The sequence below is a fragment of the Temnothorax nylanderi genome, unplaced genomic scaffold (genome assembly GCF_030848795.1).
Source record: "Temnothorax nylanderi isolate EJ_2023f unplaced genomic scaffold, tnyl_v1.0 TNYL_tig0242_pilon, whole genome shotgun sequence".
NCBI classification, from domain to species: domain Eukaryota; kingdom Metazoa; phylum Arthropoda; class Insecta; order Hymenoptera; family Formicidae; genus Temnothorax; species Temnothorax nylanderi.
In genome coordinates, this window is record NW_027249304.1 from 59,209 (window position 1) to 81,802 (window position 22,594).

Genomic DNA, 22,594 nt, shown 5'->3' on the forward strand with positions numbered 1-22,594 from the left:
GGTAAGATCTATTACTGACTATGGTATCTTTACTTACTTCCCTAGAGACTCCCAGTTCCAGCTCAGGCTGGAGAGAGCCCAGTTTATGGGTATCCGGACGGCTCTAGGCTATAGGAACAGCACTCCTAATAACGTCCTGATAGCTGAGGCTAAAGTTATGCACCTCAGAAACAGAGCTATTATGCTGGGAAGAAATTTCGTAACCAAGGCTGTGACATACAACAACAACGGCTTATGCCTCAAACTACAACACACCTTGGATCGAGAAAACTACTGTCGATTTCGCCAGCCACTCTACAAACTTTCCATGTTATCAGAAATATGGAAGACGCTGAGATTTAGGACTGGGATCGGCTCTTATAGGCAATTTGAAATTTTCCAGGGTCTTTATGGCGCACACACCTTTAGACCGCGGGTGGACTTAGTGATTGGTGAATCGAGAAAACAAGAGCGTTACCCGGATGGGATCCTTATCCGCAAAATTATCGATAAGTACGATTTATCCACCCTCTTGGAAGTTATCTACACGGACGGCTCTTACGCTGAGACGAGTCGTTCTACGGGTGCCAGTATAGTCGTGTCTGATCAGGAAATTGCATACAAGATTAGCCTTCCGGGCTCGTGCTCGTCATACACGGCGGAAGCTTTTGCCATTAAGTCGGCTCTCCAACTCATGATCCAACAACAGGATTTTAGGAGAAAGGACATAGTTATAATGTCAGATTGCAGGTCGGCTTTACAATCTATCTACAACAACCATATCAATGTCCACAAGAACCGTTACATTACGGAGGCTAGACGATATATCTATGAACTCGAAACTGCATTCAACAAGAACATTATACTAGTATAGATCCCTGCACACGTCGGTATCGCTGGTAACGAATTGGCAGATGCCCTTGCCAAGGAGGCTTCCATGGAGGAAGCTGACCCCTCAATCGAGGTACCGGTTGGAGACTTTGGTAGGCAGGACAGGGCGGAGTCTTGGAGGGCTACACAAATATCGATCGTGCGCGATTCTGAGCACAAGGGAGCGTTCTATTTCAGGCACTTTTACGACGAACTCGCTACAAAACCATGGTTCCAGAAAATAAACGCGGAGAGATATTTTGTCACGCTTTTTAATCGACTGAGAGCGAACCATTACAGCCTGGGCTCATCATTAAAAAGAAAAGGATACATCGATCACGAGAGATGCGAATGTGGTTACGAGAGGGAGGACCTTTACCACGTCCTACTGACATGCAGTAAATACGACGAGTTTAGAATCGATATGGACAACGAATTGAGAGAAGCTAAATATCTGGACAATATCGACTTATTACGAATTATCAAAACAAAACAATGGGATATTCTCTACATTATTTTTAAATTCTTTAAAAAAATTGGTAAGATTATTTAAAATTAGTAATGCAGTGGTCGAAGGAGACATAACCTAAAGGTCTAAAACTTAAATATTAATGGAGAAGAGAATTCAAATTTTTGCATTTATGTACTTTTGTCGAGGACTGTACGTGTGCTCTTAATATATCGACGAAGTTTTAGAGTCTTAAATTCTGTAAATGTACCTATATAAGTAAGACGGACGATATTTGACTGTGACTGTACGAGGGCAGTTGAAATTTAGAGTCTATATAAGTGAAACGGAGTTTCTGCTGGTGACTGTACGAGGGCAGTTGATATGCGCAAGCATTGCCTTTCGACTGTCGGGTTGCATAAGTGCTGATAAAGTTTTTGGGTCTACACTGCTTGTGTCAATTACCTTCGGGTACAAGACACCTAAATTCGTCACCCGAGGAATACAAACGATAAAACCCCTCTACGTTACTTTTAGAAGTGTACCGTTCTAGGGTTAAAGCTGTCATTACAAAAATAGATATAAAGTATAAAATTGAATAAATATAAAGTAACTTATTTAAAAGAAAAATGTAAAAAAATAGCAATTTAAAAAAAGGAAAAAAACATTAACTAAGTTAATAGCATTAACTTTATTTGACTTTGTCAATAGGTCCAGATCACATCAAGATTATTTCGATTTTTTCAGGATTCTCTTATTTTTATTGCACAGATCACCTAGAATTTTTCAAATTAAAAATCTCTAATTTTTATTATATATTCTTGTCATCAAATACCTTAAGGGATTAAATTCACGCCACATTTACGTCACTGAATCTATGTAAACTGAGCGTAAAAGATACTTCTAATTGTAAAAAAATTTTGTAATTAAAAAATATCTTTGGTGAACATTTAAGGTGTCAATCAGGAATAATTAGCTATACCCAAGAAAAAGTGTGTATAATATGGTCAAATGTAAAAATACATTATTAGATATGAAAAGATTTAAATAACATGTAATTTTATAATTATATACATATAATCAGATCTAAAATTTGGTGTGATATGATCTTATCTCTATATAATCATTTCGACTTGCTCTTATTATATATGACAACAAATCTAGTTGAATATGATTATATATGTATAATTATATATATAATCATAATAACATGTAATTATATATAATATATAATTATATATAATTATATATAATTATATATAATCAGATCCGAAATTTGGCGCGTTATGATCTTACCTTTATATAATCATATTCGACTTGATCTTATTATACCTATATGGAGAGGTAAAAGCCATAGTGGTATAAGTCAAATTTTTTTAAATATGGACTCGTGTGCATAGATGCAATTTATATATTGTACCTATAGATTGCATCTATGCAAACGAGTCAATATCTTAAAAAATTTGACTTACACCACTATGGCTTTTCCCTCCATATGACAACAGATCTGGTTGAATATGATTATATATGATTTTATATCTATATATATAAAATAGAATGTCTGTATGCATGTATGTATGTTCTTTATACACTCTTAAACTATTCGATCGAATTTTTACCAAAAGTATATAAAATAGGGGTAGAATTTTCCGGGGAGTGTTATAGAGTGTATAGTTTTTCGCTACCGATCTTTTTGGGAACCGGTATCCGAAATTTTTCCAATTTTTCGGGAAATAATTGACCGAATCTTAAAGAATTGTATATATAACAGGGGTAGAATTTCCCGGGGAGTGCCATAAAGTGTATAATTTTTCGTTACCGATTTTTTGGGAAACCGGTATCAGAAAATTTTCCAATTTTTCGGGAAATAATTGACCGAATCTTAAAGAATTGTATATAAAACAGGGGTAGAATTTCCCGGAGAGTGCCATAAAGTGTATAATTTTTCGTTACCGATTTTTTGGGAAACCGGTATCAGAAAATTTTCCAATTTTTCGGGAAATAATTGACCGAATCTTAAAGAATTGTATATAAAACAGGGGTAGAATTTCCCGGGGAGTGCCATAAAGTGTATAATTTTTCGTTACCGATTTTTTGGGAAACCGGTATCAGAAAATTTTCCAATTTTTCGGGAAATAATTGACCGAATCTTAAAGAATTGTATATAAAATAGGGGTAGAATTTCCCGGGGAGTGCCATAAAGTGTATAATTTTTCGTTACCGATTTTTTGGGAAACCGGTATCAGAAAATTTGCCAATTTTTCGGGAAATAATTGACCGAATCTTAAAGAATTGTATATAAAACAGGGGTAGAATTTCCCGGGGAGTGCCATAAAGTGTATAATTTTTCGTTACCGATTTTTTGGGAAACCGGTATCAGAAAATTTTCCAATTTTTCGGGAAATAATTGACCGAATCTTAAAGAATTGTATATAAAACAGGGGTAGAATTTCCCGGGGAGTGCTATATATTGCTTACTCGCGATGTACATAAAACCTCGATATTTTACTTACCAATAACTGATTTTCCAAGGCATTTTTTAAGTGAAATATCGAGGTTCTGTGTACATCGCGAGCGAGCAATCTCGAAATTCCCGAAAAAAACGCCCAGGAAAACCAAGGGATGAAGTCGCTGATCGGTAAGTGAAATATCGGAAAAGCGGAAATGACTCAATAGTGTGAAACTCGAGTAGAAAAAGATCGGTTACGACATGTTTAATCCATGAAAACATTTATGCGGTCCGATTTGAAATTAGAGGCATTTAGTTATGATTCAAATTACGAATATCAATTTTATCCGAGAGTAATAATTGGGCAAATGGATGCAATATGTGATTATTGTTAAGCAAAAAAGTTTAAAACTTAAGCACCTAAAATGTGTTATTCATGCGGAAAAGTTAAACTATCGTCTTTAAGGACGTTCTCCGGAAAATCGATTTTCTCTAGATTTTTTTGAAACTGTGAATATACGTTAATTTAGATGTGCTTTATGCGATGGTATAAATTTCAATACCTCTTGCGGTATTAAAAATCGAGATACTGAGTTTCAAAGTTTCAACTTTTAACATGTAATTCCTATTCCGAGCTATTGTAAAAGAGACATTATAATGAATTGTGAAAAAAGTTTTCTCTAAATGTTTTTGAAAAATTAGTATATGATGCTCCATAAAAATAGAAATAATATGCAATTAAGTGTCAATACCCTTGCGGTACTCGTTTTCGAGAAATACTTGTGTAAAGTACGCGATTTGATGAATTTTTCGCTCGGTTCAGAGTGACAGAAGAGGAGAGGCGTCAGTTACTTCCTTAGCAACGCCGCATGAGTTCTCACGCGTGAAGTTAACTTCTTATTTTTTAGATGTTATTATATGTAATATTTTGTATATAAATATCTTTTTAAGCACGAATACAAGTTGAGCACGACTGGAGCCGGAGAACGACCTTAAATCAACCACCCGACACACTCCTTATGTTTGTCCACAAAAAGGATATTGAAAGACAAATGAAGTCGTTTTAAGAAAAACGACTTCCGGGCGAAGCCCGGGTAACCAGCTAGTATATATATGTATATATATATTAGGGTGGCAATATTTTTGGGTCAAAAATTAGATTTTAAGTCTCACCCCTTAAATTCGTTCTACGAACTCTCAAATGAAGACCCTTAAAGAGCAGGCGCTGTAACTTAATATTTAGAGGTCGCTCAAAGCCTCTAAACATTAAATTTTTTTCGAAAAAGTGGTAAAAAAACTGCATTTTTCACTCATTTTTACTGCTAAATTTCTTTTAGTTACCTTATTAAAGTACCTGGCCATCAAGTTTGAGATGCAACACATGAAACAAAAATGTAAATATAAGTAATTAATGCAATCTTTGGCATAAGATCGTCTATAGCAAATATAAAATGATTTAATATAAATACGTTTATTGACTCCCCTCAGGGTTGCAAGGCGTTTTGTAGGGACGTTCCCAACCCTTTATTCCATTCTCATCCAATACTACCTTTTCTCCTCTCACTTAACCCTTTAGACCAACGGCTTAACGTCTCTTTCCGAAAGACGGAGCCCAGTTTGCTCCGCACAAGAGCCTATCTTGCACGGAGGGCGCAGTTTTTCGGAAAAAACTTTCCATGTTACATGGCTCTAGTGGACTCGAACCTGGTTCCTCAGATTACGAGTCTGGCGCTCTACCACTAGACCACACTGCCGCCCTATAAAATGATTTAATAAATTTAACCATTTTTTAAACATCCACGGCTTATAATCTTGTTTTGTAAGTAAATATATCAAACGCCACTTTAGAAAAACATTCTATCATCTTCAAACTAAAGCCTCTCTAAAATTATATGCTGTAGCTTAAAAATTAATGGTCGTTAATTGCTTTAAAATATTGCTATTTTATTAAATAGTGCACTTAATGTAATTTTCTACATTAAATCCTTTTATTGTTTTGAAAAATAAATTATATTATCAATATATCATTTAAATTAAGTCTACATTTCCCGCAGGAAGTTTTCGTGCATCGCATTTATCAGATTTCATATAGTTTATGTTTATGCTATATATAGGTGATTGTTTTAATGAATTTTGTATGTATGTACAGTGATACAGTCGGCTACTAAAAAAAAAGGTTGCAACATATGAAATTGGCCGCGTATCGGACCTCTTCTTCTTCCTTGGGTAATGGCTCCTAAGGAAGAAGAAGAGGTCCGATACGCGGCCAATGTCTTGCAACCTTTTAGGCTGCGTTCGGAAACTATTCGGATGCACCCAGCATCGTTCTTACTGAAAATTGAACAAGGACAGAACGCGACGCAGGTGTGCACCCGAGTGAAGTTTCCGGCCAATTTCATATGTTGCAACCTTTTTTTTTTAGTAGCCGACAAAAACTATATGAAATCTGATAAATGCGATGCACGAAAACTTCCTGCGGGAAATGTAGACTTAATTTAAATGATATATTGATAATATAATTTATTTTCCAAAACAATAAAAGGATTTAATGTAGAAAATTACATTAAGTGCACTATTTAATAAAATAGCAATATTTTAAAGCAATTACCGACCATTAATTTTTAAGCTACAGCATATAACTTTAGAGAGGCTTTAGTTTGAAGATGATAGAACGTTTTTCTAAAGTGACGTTTGATATATTTACTTACAAAACAAGATTATAAGCCGTGTATGTTTAAAAAATGATTAAATTTATTAAATCATTTTATATTTGCTATAGACGATCTTATGCCAAAGATTGCATTAATTACTTATATTTACATTTTTGTTTCATGTGTTGTACCTCAAACTTGATAGCCAGGTACTTTAATAAGGTAACTAAAAGAGATTTAGCAGTAAAAATGAGTGAAAAATGCAGTTTACCACTTTTTCGAAAAAAATTTAATGTTTAGAGGCTTTGAGCGACCTCTAAATATTAAGTTACAGCGCCTGCTCTTCAAGGGTCTTTGTTTGAGAGTTCGTAGAACGAATTTAATGGGTGAGACTTAAAATCAAATTTTTGACCCAAAAATATTGCCACCCTAATATATATATATATATATATATATATATATATATATATATATATATACACACACACAATATATTTTATTTAATATATGTATATATATATATATATATCCAATTGTATATATATATATATAATTATATATAATCATATTCAACCAGATCTGTTGTCATATATAATAAGATCAAGTTGAATATAATTATATAAAGATAAGATCATATCGCACCAAATTTCAGATCTGATTGTATATAATCATATAAAATTATTTAGATCTTTTCATATCTAATAATGTATTTTTACATCTGACCAAGGTTAATGGATAATGGTATTAAATTATATGCTGTTATTATATCGCTATTATCATATTTGCAATAATAATTACATATAACTTAATATCATTATCTGTGAAAGAGATTGAGCACACAAAGATTATCTTCATACATAAACTTTTCTTTCTAGGATTTATACATGAAGATCATTGAAAATGGAAATGTATCTTGTATATATGTTAAAATTCTTGACATACCTTTGCGTCAAATTTTCTGAAATATGCTGGGTTTTTAGAGCATAGTATAGAACCTGTTTCCCAGGATTCATTTTCTATTGTCACAGAAGCATTTATTTTATTTTCCTTTATAGATTTCTTTCCCTTTTTACTATTTTTTTTTTCAATTTTTACAAACGGCGGCAACGGAAAATAATGGAAGTAACATGGTGGTGGTTGGTATTTAGTGTCACATAATGTTAACAGCATAATCAATTCACTTTGCAAATATATTAAAGTATCTAAACGTTTTAGTACTTGTTTTCGCAGTAAAGGATCCGTTTGCGTGACAAAGCCCGAGATTATTTCTCTAAGCCTGTAACAGTCCTCTTATAGTTTTTTAGCCATTTACAATTTTGACCAGACTGATAAAATATTAGGAGTGCAGGTATCATATGTATATTACTGCATCATAAAAAAGATTTAATTAAAATAAGTGCTTACCAATTAATACCGCATATAATAAGATCTAATGTTGAGGATTCTGGTATATCAAAGTTTTGTGGCATTAACATTCCGCATCCCAAAAGAGCGTCTATGGCCTCTAATTCTTCATATTCACTGATCCTCATACAACATGTCTTAAGAAGTCGAAATAGTATCGATGCAACTGGACCATTTCTTTTATTTCCAAAATTTAATACACAGTTTTGTGGTTCGTCTTCTGCATTATTTAGACCAAATTTGGGTACTAGATCTTCCCTGATAAAAAATTATATACATGTATGTATGTGTGTGTGTGTGTGTGTGTGTGTGTGTGTGTGTGTGTGTGTGTGTGTGTGTGTGTATACGTATATGTACATGTACATACATGCATACGTACATACATATATATATATATATATATATATATATATATATATATATATATATATATATATATACATGATATAATAAAGAGACAATTCTTTTTGGTAGAAGATGTGTCTGTAGCATTTAGATCAAGTTCATTGTAAAATAATAAACCTGAAAAGAAAATATGTAACTTAAAACTTTAATAAACGGTTTCTGTATGTGCTCCATCAGTCTGTGCCATCAATCCATTTCAAATCAGTCAGTTATGTTCACTAAACCTATAAAATTGCTAAAAAAGCAACTAAAAAAATAATGATATGCTTATGAATATATTCCATGATGTAGCTAACAGATTTGATATTTACAAAAATGTATAAAATTGCGAAAAGCATATAGAAATTATTTTTTGAACTTTTAAATTGTATAATTTTTTTTATTTAACCCTAGAACGGTACACTTCTAAAAGAAGACTAACTTTTGATGCTTCCTACTCGGCAGTTTTCAAATGCGCTGGCTCGATTATGGGTGTATCTTAGGGTCCGTTCCGTTTCACGCATATGCGCGCATTTATCTATAGCATACGTAACGTTTACTATAGAAAATGCGCGCATATGCGTGAAACGGAACGGACCCTTAGTTAGTAGGGAGTTCTCCAAAGCACGCAAAGTTCCCCCCCCTCCCCGTACGATATAGAAGTGGCGCGACTTTTAAAATTGCTATGGGTTACGCTAACCCAGTGTATTGTTCTAGGGTTAATATTTATCTGATAATTTTAAAAGTAACAATTATCTTATAATTTTATATACAGATATATATAAATATAAATTTCTTTTGAGTGTTATTTTACTGAAATATGCAGTGGTTTGGGACATTTTATTTGGAGAAAAAAAAATACTACTTCTTTAAAGCATCAGAAAAACTTATTATACAGTGTCCTGGGTTTTACCCGACAAACTGTGGGAGCATATTCTACAAGTGAAAATACAGTTAGTAACGCATTTCAGAATGTCGTCTTTGCACGACAATACCACCATGACATCGAATACGGAACTTATTAAAATACAAATATCCTGAGCATTTGCATCTCAGTAATTGAATTTTTTATGCATTGCATTAAATCTTCATGCAAAGTTACCTCTGTACTCTGTAAACCTTATTTTTTTAAATTATCCACAAGTAAAAATCAAGAAGCGTTAAATCTTGTAATCTCAGAGATCAGAGGACTATTTTTATTTCGTATTCCGCTTCAATATTTGTTAACTTCGTAATAAAGCTTTTCTAGTCAAACTTCATATTTTTTTTCTTATTTTTACTTGTAGAATATGCTTCCGTAATTTGTCGGGTAAAACTCAAGACACCCTGTATGTATAAAATGTGATATTCATATTCACGTAAATATAATAAATTATGTAAATAATCATAAAAGAATTCATATATATGTAGATATAATATTCACATATCACACACAAAATCTTTCAATTTTATAGTATATTGTATTGCATCATTTACCTGGATTCGAATTTATCTGTCATGTACGTATTCACAAACTCATCTTCAATACAGTTACTAATTTTTTGGACAAAATCAATGTTAATGAGTTCAGTTTGTTCAATTATTTGTGCTAGTTGGTCATAAAACAGAGGCTGCGATTTACAACAACTTTTTACGCTCTTCATTACCTTATCTGTAAAAGATGTTTATATAAAACATTTATACACTTTTCTTCATTTACTTATTTACATTAATTACATTTACTTATTTATTTCATAAAGCAAATGTTGCATTAAACTTTATCATAAATTTCTTATTTGAGCTTTTATACCACACATACACACACATACACACGCACACGCACACACGCACGCACGCAAGCACACACACATACGCACTTACTCACTCACTATAGTTACAGTAAGATTATGCAAAATAAACGTACTGAATAATTTGAGAGCTTGATCGCATGTTTCAGCTTTCTCTGCCAAATGTTTTATTGCCATTACTGCTCCCATGACACCTTTACATTTTGTACTGTAATAAATAATCCAACATTTACGTTTTATATAAAGATTATAAATATAATTTTTATGTCAATTTTATACCTGACTTACATGGGTTTAGCACTAGATAATTGTTTTTGTAACAATATAAATAAATCATCCCGTAAAGATTCTGAGGTAGAGTCATCAGCTAGACATAATCCATGCAATAAATCACTTAAAATGCCAACTTCTTCTAATCCAAAGCAATCTATTTTTTCTAGTAAAATTCTCAAATGATTGCAGTGTGATACTAAACAATCTCTTTCCGTTGAATTCTCTGCCATTTTGCAAAGTACATTCAGTGCATGTTTCATAGTTTGATCATTATTTCCCATAAGAAGAATAGTATTTTTTACAATCTCACGTTGCTTAAACGGCATTTCTTTTTGACTGAGAAACTGTAATCGAAACCATTCTATTGCAAAAATAATAAACACACGTTCTTCAGACTTCAACAGTTTACCCGCTAATTGCAATATTGACGATTGTAATTCTCGAACAACCTGAAAAAGATATATATGAAGCATAATACAATGTCGTACATATATGTATATATGTACGATATTGCATCATAATTGTGATTTTTGTCAAATAAAGAGACAAATATAAATTTTTCGTTTGCAAGATATATACAAACCTCTTTATAATCATTGTAAAGTGTATGAAGCAAACTTATCCTGTAAAAACCACAACGTATATTTTGCTTCAATAAAGCTTCTGCATTTTTTTGCCTTATTGTCCCAGAGAATATTACGATCAAAATTATTAAATCTAATGGTTTTGGATTTTTATTAATATCTTTTATCACTGTTATTGCGACATCTGTTACATCTTTAGCCAGTAACATACATATCTTTAACGTTTTAATTATCTGTACTTGATTTTTATAACAGTTTTCAGCTTTATCTCCCGCAAGAGGTTGCATTTCTATATTACGTAATACAAACAACATTTGTTTAACAATATCAGAAGATACACAATCATTGAGAAGAAATCTGCAATACAATTGAAAAGTTATTGTAACGAAATATATTAAGAGCACGAATAACAAATAATAACAAATTTATAATTAAATATAAATATACCTGATGACAATTGGTACAAGTTCTATTTTCATATTCGTTTTTAACAATTGTAATACTTTAATTTTATATGCTTCCAAGTATTCCTTGCCAAGATTAAAACTGGCAATACAATTCAAAATTACATTCGTCAATTCGCAATTTTCTTCTAACATTTTTGTTAGAATTTCAGCGATAGTCTGATGCTGAGCATCTGACAAAACGTCAGGCAGAAATAAGATGAGTTCATGTTGAAACCACAATGGACATGTTTCTAATAGCTGTTGTATATTTGTAGTTAATATATCAATATCAGTTATAGTATCCAAAAAGCGAAATTGATGTAATAGTAATGCAGCCCAAGGAACTTCTTCTAAAGTGTCTCTATATAAAGATGTATAAAATGTTTGCATTAATTCAAATATGACTGTCTTTTTCAATATCATAATTATAAAACATATAACAAGCAATAGAATTAATTGTGCACATGTGTGTATGTGTATGTGTCTATGTGTGTGTCTGTGCATGCGTGTATGTACATGTATACATATATATACAATTCCATAATTCCACACACACACACACACACACACACACACACACACACACACACACACACACACACACACACACACACACACACACACACACACACACACACGCACGCACGCACGCACGCACGCACGCACGCACGCACGCACGCACGCAATATATATTTATATTAAATTTGTTAATTATATATATATATATATATATATATATATATATAATTTAACAAATTTTTATTTTATTCATTATTTTATAATAAAATAAAAAATTATAAAAACTGTTTAAAAGTTCTACAAACAATATTTTTTACAATACAAAGTATTATTAGCTTTTTTCATCAGAACAGCCATATTTACATTTAATCCTTTTTTTACTATCTAAATAGTTTAGCTACAAATTAATTTTTTCTGACAGAAAACTCTTCCATCCATTTTCTAAAATAGTCCTAGTTCAATTTCGGAAAAAAGGCTTTATGACTAATTTATTTTTTTTTCTAGAATTAAATAATATTGTTTTTAGAATTAAATATTATGTTAATCACAACTATGTTGATAATACTATATAATACTTATTTATTTTCAAATTAATCATATTAAAAATATTGAGTAAGACATAAATTAGACTTTTAAGTAGTTTCACTAAAATATTTTTAAATTTTAAAAATCTCTCTCAAACTTCTGGAAAGCAGTGTACACACATACATATATATCAATATTCGAGAATTAAAATCAATATAATTTTGGTAAGTTGAAATTCTGAGACACGTAAAAGAAAATTATCATCATGTTTAAATATTTGTATCAAAATTATCATATTTTATTTATTTGTGAATAAAGACTATCACATAGGCAAAAAATATTTGAATTTAGAATCAGCAAAATTATATAGATTTCAATCTTCAATACTTACGCTAAAAGAATAGATTCATTAAGTTTAGACATAAAGATATTATATACGTCTGTTTGAATTTCTGTAACTTCTAATAGAATTCTTGCAAGAGTCATTTTGCTTAGAACACCAAAACCATTATTATCAGTAGATATTTCCACGTCCTTCAACATTTTTTCAAAATTTTCTTCATTTCTAATATGCTCCTCTATGGAATCAATTATATCTTTTTTCTGATATTGCTTTAAATTCAATACTTTTTTCATTTTCCATTTGACAATGGATGGAGGAACGTCTGTAAAAAGAAATCTTAGATGTAAAGTATCTTCTAAATTTTTTAAAAATTAAAAAATAGGAAAAAAATATGTATAATAAAGAAAAACTTACTAAGTGTATATATGCCATCAGTTGATAGTACAATACCACATTTCTGTAAAAAATTAAAAAAAACAGATGGTACATGGAAATTTTGCTTTTCTGAAAGATGTTCTTCATTATTAATTATATATTTATTTAATTCCTTATTATTAATTTTATTTTTCTCTGATTCTGAGCATAATTGAAATTCCTTAGGTTTATCTTGTTTCTTTTTCTGAGAACTATAAGGTTTAGTAACTGTTTTAATAGGTGATTTGTAACACATTTTCCTAGGAGAACTGATATTATCTTGGGTAATATGCTTTGTATTTCTATCAAGTGTAGTTTTGCTCCTTTTCATCTTTATAACGTTGTATTCATTGTATGAAAGATCAAGATCATTATCTGAAGTTTCTTCTAAATTAAGATTTGTAATTTTATGCTTCTGTGCAACTGATTTTTCCACAGATGGATTAGCAGTATCCAAGGATTTATTTATTGTTGATACACTGTTTCTTGATAAATGTATATTCTCTTGTTGACTTGACATAAAAGATGTATTTGCTTGGCTATTAAGCTGTTTTGACATTGACGTCTTAGCTTTCAATACTTTAGAGGCAACAACTAAATCATCCGTTTCTGACACATCATTCTCAGATTCACGAAAACTTCTTTTTTTACTTTTAATAGAGAAATTGTTCTTTTCTCTCGAAATATTTAAGGATCTTAACGTTGACGATCTGATATCTGACAATTTTTCTTCACAAAATAAACCACTCTTTTCCTGTGTTATAATATTAGTGCTGTGGGAACTCATTTGTTTATTGCTAGAGTTTATTTTCTCTAACGATTGATTAATAAGATTAATTGGTTGTACTTCTTTGTGCAAGTTACTTCTTATCAATTTTCTCTTATCCATCGTGAAATTAGAAGAAATTCTTTTCTCTTTTTCAGTATTCTCGGAATTAGAAATTTTAGAACTGATTCAAAATAGCACTTCGCGATTGATGGTGATTTCTTAGCAATTAAAAGATAAAATTTATCTTTTAAAACTTATTTCACCGTCACAGTAAGTACTTATCAGAGACAAAGAAACCAGCACAAACAAATTCTTTTAGGCGGGACTTTTTTTCACAATGTCATCGACTAAACCATAGTATATAAGGATATACAGTAGGGATAGAGAGGAACCTCTCTCTCATGGTGAAATCACACGATACGGGAATCAGCATGCGGGACAGAGAATGCGTGATTCGAACAGCCAATCAGCGCTCTTCCGCATTTTTCTGTAAGCGTTGATTGGCTGTTCGAATCACGCATCCTCTGTCCCGCATGCTGATTCCCGTATCGTGTGATTTCACCCTCACTCACCTCGCTGTGGCTAGAGATCCGCTGAAGTCACATGGCATGTATTTTCCGCGTAACGCGTAACCACGTAACCAATTAGAAGCGTTTCGCATTTTCGGTTAAGCCGTGATCAGACTACGGATTGGGATTGAGATTGGATTGAAATTTAATCAATCAGAATAAAGGAAACTAACTTCAGGTTTAGTGAACTTTGTTCTAATTGGTCAAATTTCAATCCAATCTCAATCCCAATCCGTAGTCTGATCACGGCTTTATTACGCATATTCGCGCTTCTGATTGGTTACGCGATACGCGTTACCCTTAAGCCGTGATCAGACTACAGATTGGGATTGAGATTGGATTGAAATTTGACCAATTAGAGCAAAGTTCGCTAAACTTGAAGTTAGTTTTCTTTATTCTGATTGATTAAATTTCAATCCAATCTCAATCCCAATCCGTAGTCTGATCACGGCTTTATGCCCGTATCAGACTACGGATTGGGATTGAGATTGGATTGAAATTTGACCAATCAGAGCAAAATTTACTAAACTTGAGATCAGTTTTCTCTGTTCTGATTGATTAAATTTCAATCCAATCTCAATCCTAATCCGTAGTCTGATACGGGCTTTAGGCTGCGGTCACATGGACTGATATTTTCCGCGTAACGCGTATCGCGTAACCAATCAGAAGCGCGAATATGCGTAACCGAAAATCCGAAACGCTTCTAATTGGTTACGCGGTTTCGCGTTACGCGAAAAATACATGCCATGTGACTTCAGCCTGAACGTTAGCCAATGGTCGCGTTCAGTAGACCAAGCCGCTCAGTAGCAGTCGAACGTGATTGGCTCTTACTTTTAGAACCAACCAATCAACGCAGAGTGTTGATAAGACGAACTCAACAGTTGTGCAACAGTTGTATCTGCTGAACGCGCAAAATGGGTGCATCCAAAAGCACGACCGCTCACTGAGCTGCTAAGTAACAATAAAATGTGATTGGTTCTTTCTTTTGGATCCAACCAATCACACTTAATTGCTACTTGGCCGCTCATTGGGCGCGTTCAGCAGAACAAACCGCTCAGTAGCAATTGAACGTGATTGGCTCTTATGCTAAGACTCCATAGACGCGGAAACGCCGTGCGGCAGAGTGCGTTGACCAATCAACAAATTTTGATTTTGCCGGAGGCAGAGAGAAACCTGAGAGAGGCCATCCCGGCATTTTTCGTCAATTTTTGTGTGTTGCGTGTTCCGACGCGCCACCTGAGAAAGTGCGCATAAACTACCCTAAGAGCAAAAAGTCGACTTTAAGTCGACTTGAAGTCGACTTCTACCGAAACTGACTTGGCAGAGAAGTCGACATTTTTAAGGACGAAAGTCGACTTAAAGTCGACTTGAAGTCGGCGAATGTCGCAAAAACCACCGACTTAAAGTCGACTTCCCGTCATGACGAAAAGTCGACTTCCCGCCAACTTTTAAAGTCGATAAAATAAACCGCCGCGTACGTCTGGAGGTCGATTGTGTATCTTGAAACGAGGTAAAAATAACAAAAGTTAACAGATTTTATTAGATTTTGATAAATAAAATCGTAGATACGCTAATGAATTTTCTCACTTTTGTAATTTTTACCTCATTATTTCAAGATACACAATCGACCCCTTGCTGGAGGGCTAAAACTGATGCATTTCGATTTTTTTTCATATATAAAATAATTTAATTATCTAAAAAACTGTATAATTACAATCCTAATGTTTTATTCTTAATTACAAAGGCGGCCATATCTGTGCCACTTCTGCGTGCGCGGATTCCGGCAGCCACTTCTGGTAAGCTGACAATAACAGAACTAAAATTAAAACATTCCAGCGTTAATCGCGAAACAATATGCAAAATTAGCTATATAAATATATATCATATTATTATCATAATGTTGTAAATATATAATAATATTATATATATATATATATATTATTATAAATATATAATATCCACAGACTTTTATACTAGACCACTAACATCTATGGACGCACTGCCGAAAAGCTGATGCGAGTGCAAGGTGCAAGTGTTAGTGAAAGGTGCGGCCATATTGAATTAACAATAAGTCACTATCGGGTGTTCAGTTGCTCATGATGTGCGTTTATCTGCATTCGTTATTACAGTACATAACGAAGCAGGCGAATGTTTTTGTGTTAAATATTGGTACATGTTATCAATAAGTTTGTAAGTCATGCCTTCGACGTGTAGCGTACTTGGATGCCTAAATCGAACCACTACTCCTGTAGTATTAAACCCTTTCTTTTGGACATTCTGTATATGCCAGACTATTGTATAGAAATCTTGTATAAAACCACTTGTATAGAATAGTAATATAGCATATCTTGACTAAAATCAACATGGCGGCAAGCATCACGGGCGAGATGTCTGTCAGCGGTCTAGTATTGTATAGAAGTCTATGATAATATCTAAATATTATTTTATAAATTAAAATCTCACATTTTTTATCCGAACCCCAGATTTCTAGCAGTTTGTGTTTGGACACGACTCCCTGCGACTGCAGCGTTTGTACTATTGCTTGAGTGCGTGGTATCAACCTGAAAAAATCGTATTGAATTGATGTAATCTATTCGATGAATCAACGTGAAATCAAAAGGAGATAGAATAACGATTTACCTGGCCCATGACTTGGTGATGCTCCCAGGTGTCGTCAGCAGCGACGGGACAAATCGTTTCAGCTTAGGGCACACTTGACCTTCCAAGAAGAAATACGCTAACCACTTAACACCGTCCACGGATGCTCTATATCCATCGATGGTAGTGCCCATTCGGCCTTTCCGAATGTACCAGACACGCGGCAAATGATCTTCCCGGTTCATTGATTATATCTATAAATATCTTTATAAATAAGTAGGAAAAACATTATAAAGCAACAATTGTGATAAAAATACCTTGGCGGTGGATCAACCAATGGTTCACTAAGATGGCATAGCATGGGCGAATTTCGGCAATCATTCGGGTTCTATCACCGTGACACCTCGCATGTACATCTTATTCGTTTCGTACACCTCTTTATAAACCACCTATTCCGGACTGATTTTCCGTAGAACGCACGAAGAATGCATGAACACAGGTTCCTTCATTTCTGGTGTTCTGAAAGATGATACAGAATGGAGAGGTCGCATTCAATAGGTCTTAATTATCGATGATAATTAATAACACACCATACCTAACCTGTAAGCATGTTTCCACTTGGCCTTATCCTGATCCTCTTTTACCTCGTCGGGCAAAACCTTTCTCGCGACTTGATCCGCCATATCTGCAAGAACTATCTGGCGTCGTATCGTGTCCTGTCTCGCGGCACGTATTCCTCGCACTCGCGTAAACTCTGGTCCACTCATCTGGTCCTCCAGCCTCCTCGAGATTCGCCGCCATATTGATGATGCATGACGCGCCGCTTGACTGTTTTCCGTCTTTTTATAAGTCGACTATTTAGAAGTCGACTTTTAGTCGACTTTCCGCCATTTTTAGAAGTCGACTATTTAGAAGTCGACTTTTAGTCGACTTTCCGCCATTTTTATAAGTCGACTAGAAGTCGACTTATAAAAGTCGACTTGCCGTCGACTTTCCGTCAACTGTGCTCTTAGGGTACGTCGTTTCGCTCGGTAACCGCACATGGTTTGCGTCCGTGCTAATGGTTCGTGTCCGAACTAGCCAGCTGGAGGGGATCTGCTGGCCGCGGCGGCCGCGCTCGGCTATGCGACGTTGCCACGATGCCACGCATTTCGAGTATCGCGTACGGTGTCTCGCCGAGTGCCAAATCTCGAGTTGGCAAATCGACGATGCGCTACGTTACATTTATAAATATTTATAAATTATATATATATATATATATATATATATAATTTATAAATATAAAAATTGTAAATAAAATGAAATATTTATTAACATAAAAATTAAAATTTGTTAACGTATATAATATATAGAAATCCCGATTTTTAGATTACTATTTTTATTAATTTAAGAAGGAAAGGATTTTTAGGAGTCAGGAACAGCTACGCATAAATAAAATATATTATATGTATATTAATTGTTATTTTATTTCAAAGTAAATTAAAAGAAGTACGTATTATATAAAAGTTATTTCGGATAATAATAAATATTAATTCCCCCGATTTTTTTTTCTTCTCCAGCTCCGCCTCTGGCTGGATTCGGGGAGCGCGCTATTAGCGCTATTTGCTTATTCTATCCTTGTTTTACACCTGATGAGCGATAAAGATAGAACGATGCAATAGCGCTAATAGCGCGCTCCCCGAACGCAGCCTCTGCCTCTACCTTTACCTCTTCCTCTGCCTCTGCCTCTGCCTCTGCCTCTGCCTCTGCCTCTACCTCTCCCTCGCATCGCGTTATATACCGCCCGCACCAACGAGCTTAACGTTTCAGGCTGTAACAAAAAATAAATATTTTAAGTAAAATGACATTTTCGTGTGTATATATATATATATATATATATATATATATATATATATATATCTTTATGGTTCGATATATGTCGGGACCAACCATAAGCGATGTGTACATACGTATATACGTTGATGTACATCAACATCCTAACTTGTATTCCGGAAGTATTTTCTATATGTATAATCAAAATACAAAGATATATCAAAATTAAGCTTCCTTATATGATTTGTTAATTGTCGGTACCACTAAAAAATACATAAAAATCTGATTATAAGCAATATACATAACGTGAAATGCAATATACATGTTCTTGCAATAGCCGCCCTTACGGAAAGAAACTACAGCCAGTAAATATTACACTTGTGTAGTTACTACAGGACCACCTGTAGTTATCACAGAAAGGAACACAATAATCTGTAGTTATTACACGCTGTAATTACTTAGTGCGTGAAATCCCTGTAATATGGAATACACGTCTAATCATGAAGGGTGAAATCCACTACACGTGTAATCCACTATATATGTAATATACTACACGTGTGGTAAGTGACTTGTGTAGTAGACTACACGTGTAATCCATTATATGTGTAATATACTACACGTGTGGTAAGTGACTTGTGTAGTAGACTACACATGTAATCTACAAAATGTGTAATACACTACTACACATGTGTATTAAACGTAATGCTACCAGTAATCCATAAAATTTGAAATAGCGAGTCTTATCATATATGGAGGGGTAAAAACCACAGTGGTGTAAGTCAAATTTTTAAAAATATTTTCTCGTGTGCATAGATGCAATTTATATATTGTACAGATTGCATCTATGCACACGAGAAAATATTTTTAAAAATTTGAGTTACACCACTGTGGTTTTTACCCCTCCACCTCCATATATAGTATACTTTTACTTCAATGCAGCTGTATATATATAAATTATTTCTATAAATATTGTTTGAAATTTATTAGATTTAATGTATCACTTTTTAACCACATTTTATTATTTTTTAATTTCATATTTTATAAGTAATTTCATAATGAGCCGGCACTGGTTTCTGACATTCACCCGACTTTAAGAAATATTATATCATATATCTAATTTAAAATTTTATTACTCTTTTTAAACTGAATTTGTTTCTTAAGATGATTTTTGAAAAATTATATATTTGTGCTGGTTATGACATATGTAGACTATATATAACACTTACATCAAATTAAGAAGTAGTCTACCACGTAAGGCAGTTGGCTCACGATCCAGAGGTCCCGAGGTCCCGAGTTCGAATCTTACCAAGGTAAGTGTGTTTTTCAAATACAAGAAAATATTTATAATCATAGACTGCATCTTAAGAAACAAATTTAGTTATAAAAAAGTAATAAAACTAAGAAAAAAATAATTTTTTTTATGCCGGGTGAATATCGGAAATCAGTGTCCTCTAGTATTAAGAGGACTGCAATCTTGTAGTCCTGTAATCCTGTAATATTTTCCTGTAATCCGAGCGTATAGTACGAAAATATTACAGTATATTACAATACTTCAGTCTGTAATTTTGTGTAATACTTTTATGTAGTTCCTGTAATATAATTTTCTGTAATCCGCTGTAGTTTCTTTCCGTAAGGGCGTTTACATCGTATTTCGTAGTTACCCAGATAGCCAAATCTGTTCGAACAAATAATGCCAAATACTTGCTACAAATTTTGGTTTCAGAAATGGTACAAATTTGCATCAAAATTTGTTTTATCAAATGTTGTCGACAAACTGCTAGCAAATACGTATCAAAACATGCGTACACAATTGACGCCAAATTGATACCAAATATCGAGCAAAGCTTAGTAGTACCTGATAACAAATTGGCACCAAATTGCTGTTAAAGTTTGTTGACTAAACCTAACGCCAAATTAATGCCAAATATTGAGCAAATTTTGGTAACAAAACTTAAGAACAAATTGACGCCAAATACCAAGCGATGTTTAGGGCGTTTCATCCAGATGGCGCGACACGTGAGTCGCCACTTTCAACGCGCCCCCACCTCCTTCCTCGCTCTTGTTCAGTGTCATGGCCGCTCTTGCTGCGTTTCTTCGGACGAGACGAGTACGTTTTCCTTCTTTCGTAACTGATTGAGCTAAGCGGCACGTATTCTGGAGACCAACCGAGCGAGATTCGACTTCCCAAGGAGAGCTCACCGCCAGGAAAAGGAGAGCTTGAGGGAGGATTGAGGGGAGGAGTCCGGTCCAGCGAGCAGGGCCCTTCCGATATTCTCATTTGGGACGCCATATTGGAAGATCGACATTGATCGTGGTAGTACAAGGGGCTCTGCAAGGTTAATTCTCGTCTTAAGATCTGGAATTGCTCTCATTCTTGTGGCTCTGGTTTATATTCTAGCCCTAGAATTGATCTCGTAGACAAAAGCAGAGGCCCCCCTCTCTTTTCTTTTCTTTTTTTTCTTTTCTTTTCTTACTTTGATTTCAATCAGTAATCCAGACTCCTTAATTCCGCCCTGTAAGATCTGGTTAATTCTCGTCTTGAGATCTTGGAATTGCTCTCATTCTTGTGGGTCTGGTTTATATTCTAGCCCTAATGTAATTTTAATATATGCATTACAATTTTACACTGTCAAATAATAAATAATATCGTTTGATAATAATAACAACGGTATAGATAATAGTAACAATTTTATTACTTGACTTATTTCATTCTATTTTTGACAACTCGTATATACATTAATTGTGGCTAAGGTCTATACTATGTCATAGTGTAGATCTTAGCTACATTTCTGGCAAGTCAGTCCAAAGTATGCGGCTTTGTTCTCTATCCTTTTTATCTGTAGCAATTTTATTTCTTTTTATTTTTTAATTATTTTTTATGTATTATCTCTTATGTATCAGGTTTCTGAAGAAGACTAAGTATATAAAGTCGAAACGTAAAACGTTAATTGTATTTAAAATTTGTTTAATTAAACGAGATTTTGTTTTTAAATTTAAATTGATGACCTTTTTATAACTCGAGAAAATCAGCCAGCCTTCCATCCTATAAGTTTATTTTGTACTGTTAGTTTAATTAATTTAGTTATATTTTTTTCCATTAACATTCCATTTGTTACAGTGATTGTGCAGTAGAAAATCTGAAAAAATAAATGTTTTTAAAGAGTAAAGATAGTATATATTTTGAAATCTATGTATTTTATGTAAACATAACATTTAAATTTATTTGCAGTTTATTTTAGAACATGCCAAAAACACCGTTTCATAAGCTTTCTAAGAAAGTTAAAAGGCAGAAAGTGAATGTTGAAGTTGTAGAAGAACTCAATTCAACAGATTCTTTAATTGAATTCGATCAGTCGCATATTCAGCAAGCACATGCTTCCGTTAAAAGCCAAAGTTCCGTAATACCAGATTTTCTTCATAATCAAAAAGAATCTGAACTTTCTCATTATTCTTAACTTTTTCATCATTCTGAACTTTCTCACCATTCTAAATTTTCTAATAATTCTGATCATTTTGAGTACTCTGAACACTTTGATTTCGAAAATAACGATAATTATAGAGATATATTTAACATTAACAGACACACCGGCAACAATAACGAGGCTCATTCAGATGACAACGATGATAATTCTGAAAACTGCGAGAATAGTGATGAGAATAAAAAATATTCGAAATGTTTCGTGAAAATAAGAGTTATAAAGAAGAGTTATAAGAGTATAAAGAGTTATACTCTTATAGTCTTAAAGAAGAGTTATAAGAGTATAAAGAAT

The 22,594-nt window shown here is 33.4% G+C and overlaps 2 protein-coding genes and 2 long non-coding RNA genes across 6 annotated transcripts in view; 1 reads left to right on the forward strand and 3 right to left on the reverse strand.

Annotated features, from left to right (window-relative positions):
- Positions 1-14,198, reverse strand: part of Fancd2 — a 42,990-nt gene extending 28,792 nt beyond the window's left edge. For both annotated transcript variants that reach the window (XR_011720010.1, XM_071718283.1), the window contains exons 1-9: positions 13,077-14,198; positions 12,711-12,984; positions 11,277-11,636; positions 10,829-11,186; positions 10,261-10,694; positions 10,089-10,180; positions 9,662-9,836; positions 7,802-8,059; positions 7,340-7,673 (exon numbers count right to left, since the gene is read on the reverse strand). Coding sequence is in view for 1 of the 2 variants with exons in the window: in XM_071718283.1 (XP_071574384.1) it covers positions 7,340-7,673; positions 7,802-8,059; positions 9,662-9,836; positions 10,089-10,180; positions 10,261-10,694; positions 10,829-11,186; positions 11,277-11,636; positions 12,711-12,984; positions 13,077-13,965 (3,174 nt within the window). In the remaining variant the exon portion in view is untranslated. The remainder of the gene's footprint in view (positions 1-7,339; positions 7,674-7,801; positions 8,060-9,661; positions 9,837-10,088; positions 10,181-10,260; positions 10,695-10,828; positions 11,187-11,276; positions 11,637-12,710; positions 12,985-13,076) is intronic.
- A 1,879-nt stretch (positions 14,199-16,077) lies between these two features.
- LOC139779800 (probable ATP-dependent RNA helicase DHX37) lies at positions 16,078-17,935 on the reverse strand. Of its 2 annotated transcripts, none has more exons than XM_071718281.1 (5): positions 17,608-17,935; positions 17,330-17,531; positions 17,055-17,266; positions 16,878-16,975; positions 16,078-16,215 (listed from the first exon to the last, which is right to left on the reverse strand). In XM_071718281.1, exons 3-5 carry the CDS (start codon positions 17,255-17,257, stop codon positions 16,151-16,153), a joined length of 366 nt encoding a protein of 121 aa, XP_071574382.1. In that variant the 5' UTR covers positions 17,258-17,266; positions 17,330-17,531; positions 17,608-17,935; the 3' UTR covers positions 16,078-16,150. The 2 variants fall into 2 exon arrangements, with proteins under 2 accessions (XP_071574382.1, XP_071574381.1); XM_071718280.1 differs by having other exon boundaries at positions 16,078-16,230.
- On the forward strand, positions 16,150-16,871 carry LOC139779801 (uncharacterized). Its single transcript, XR_011720009.1, has 2 exons — positions 16,150-16,210; positions 16,379-16,871. It is a non-coding gene; the product is annotated as an uncharacterized lncRNA (long non-coding RNA).
- A 524-nt stretch (positions 17,936-18,459) lies between the features above and the next one.
- LOC139779790 (uncharacterized) lies at positions 18,460-20,825 on the reverse strand. Its single transcript, XR_011720000.1, has 2 exons — positions 18,942-20,825; positions 18,460-18,822 (listed from the first exon to the last, which is right to left on the reverse strand). It is a non-coding gene; the product is annotated as an uncharacterized lncRNA (long non-coding RNA).
- Between the last annotated feature and the right edge of the window lie 1,769 nt (positions 20,826-22,594).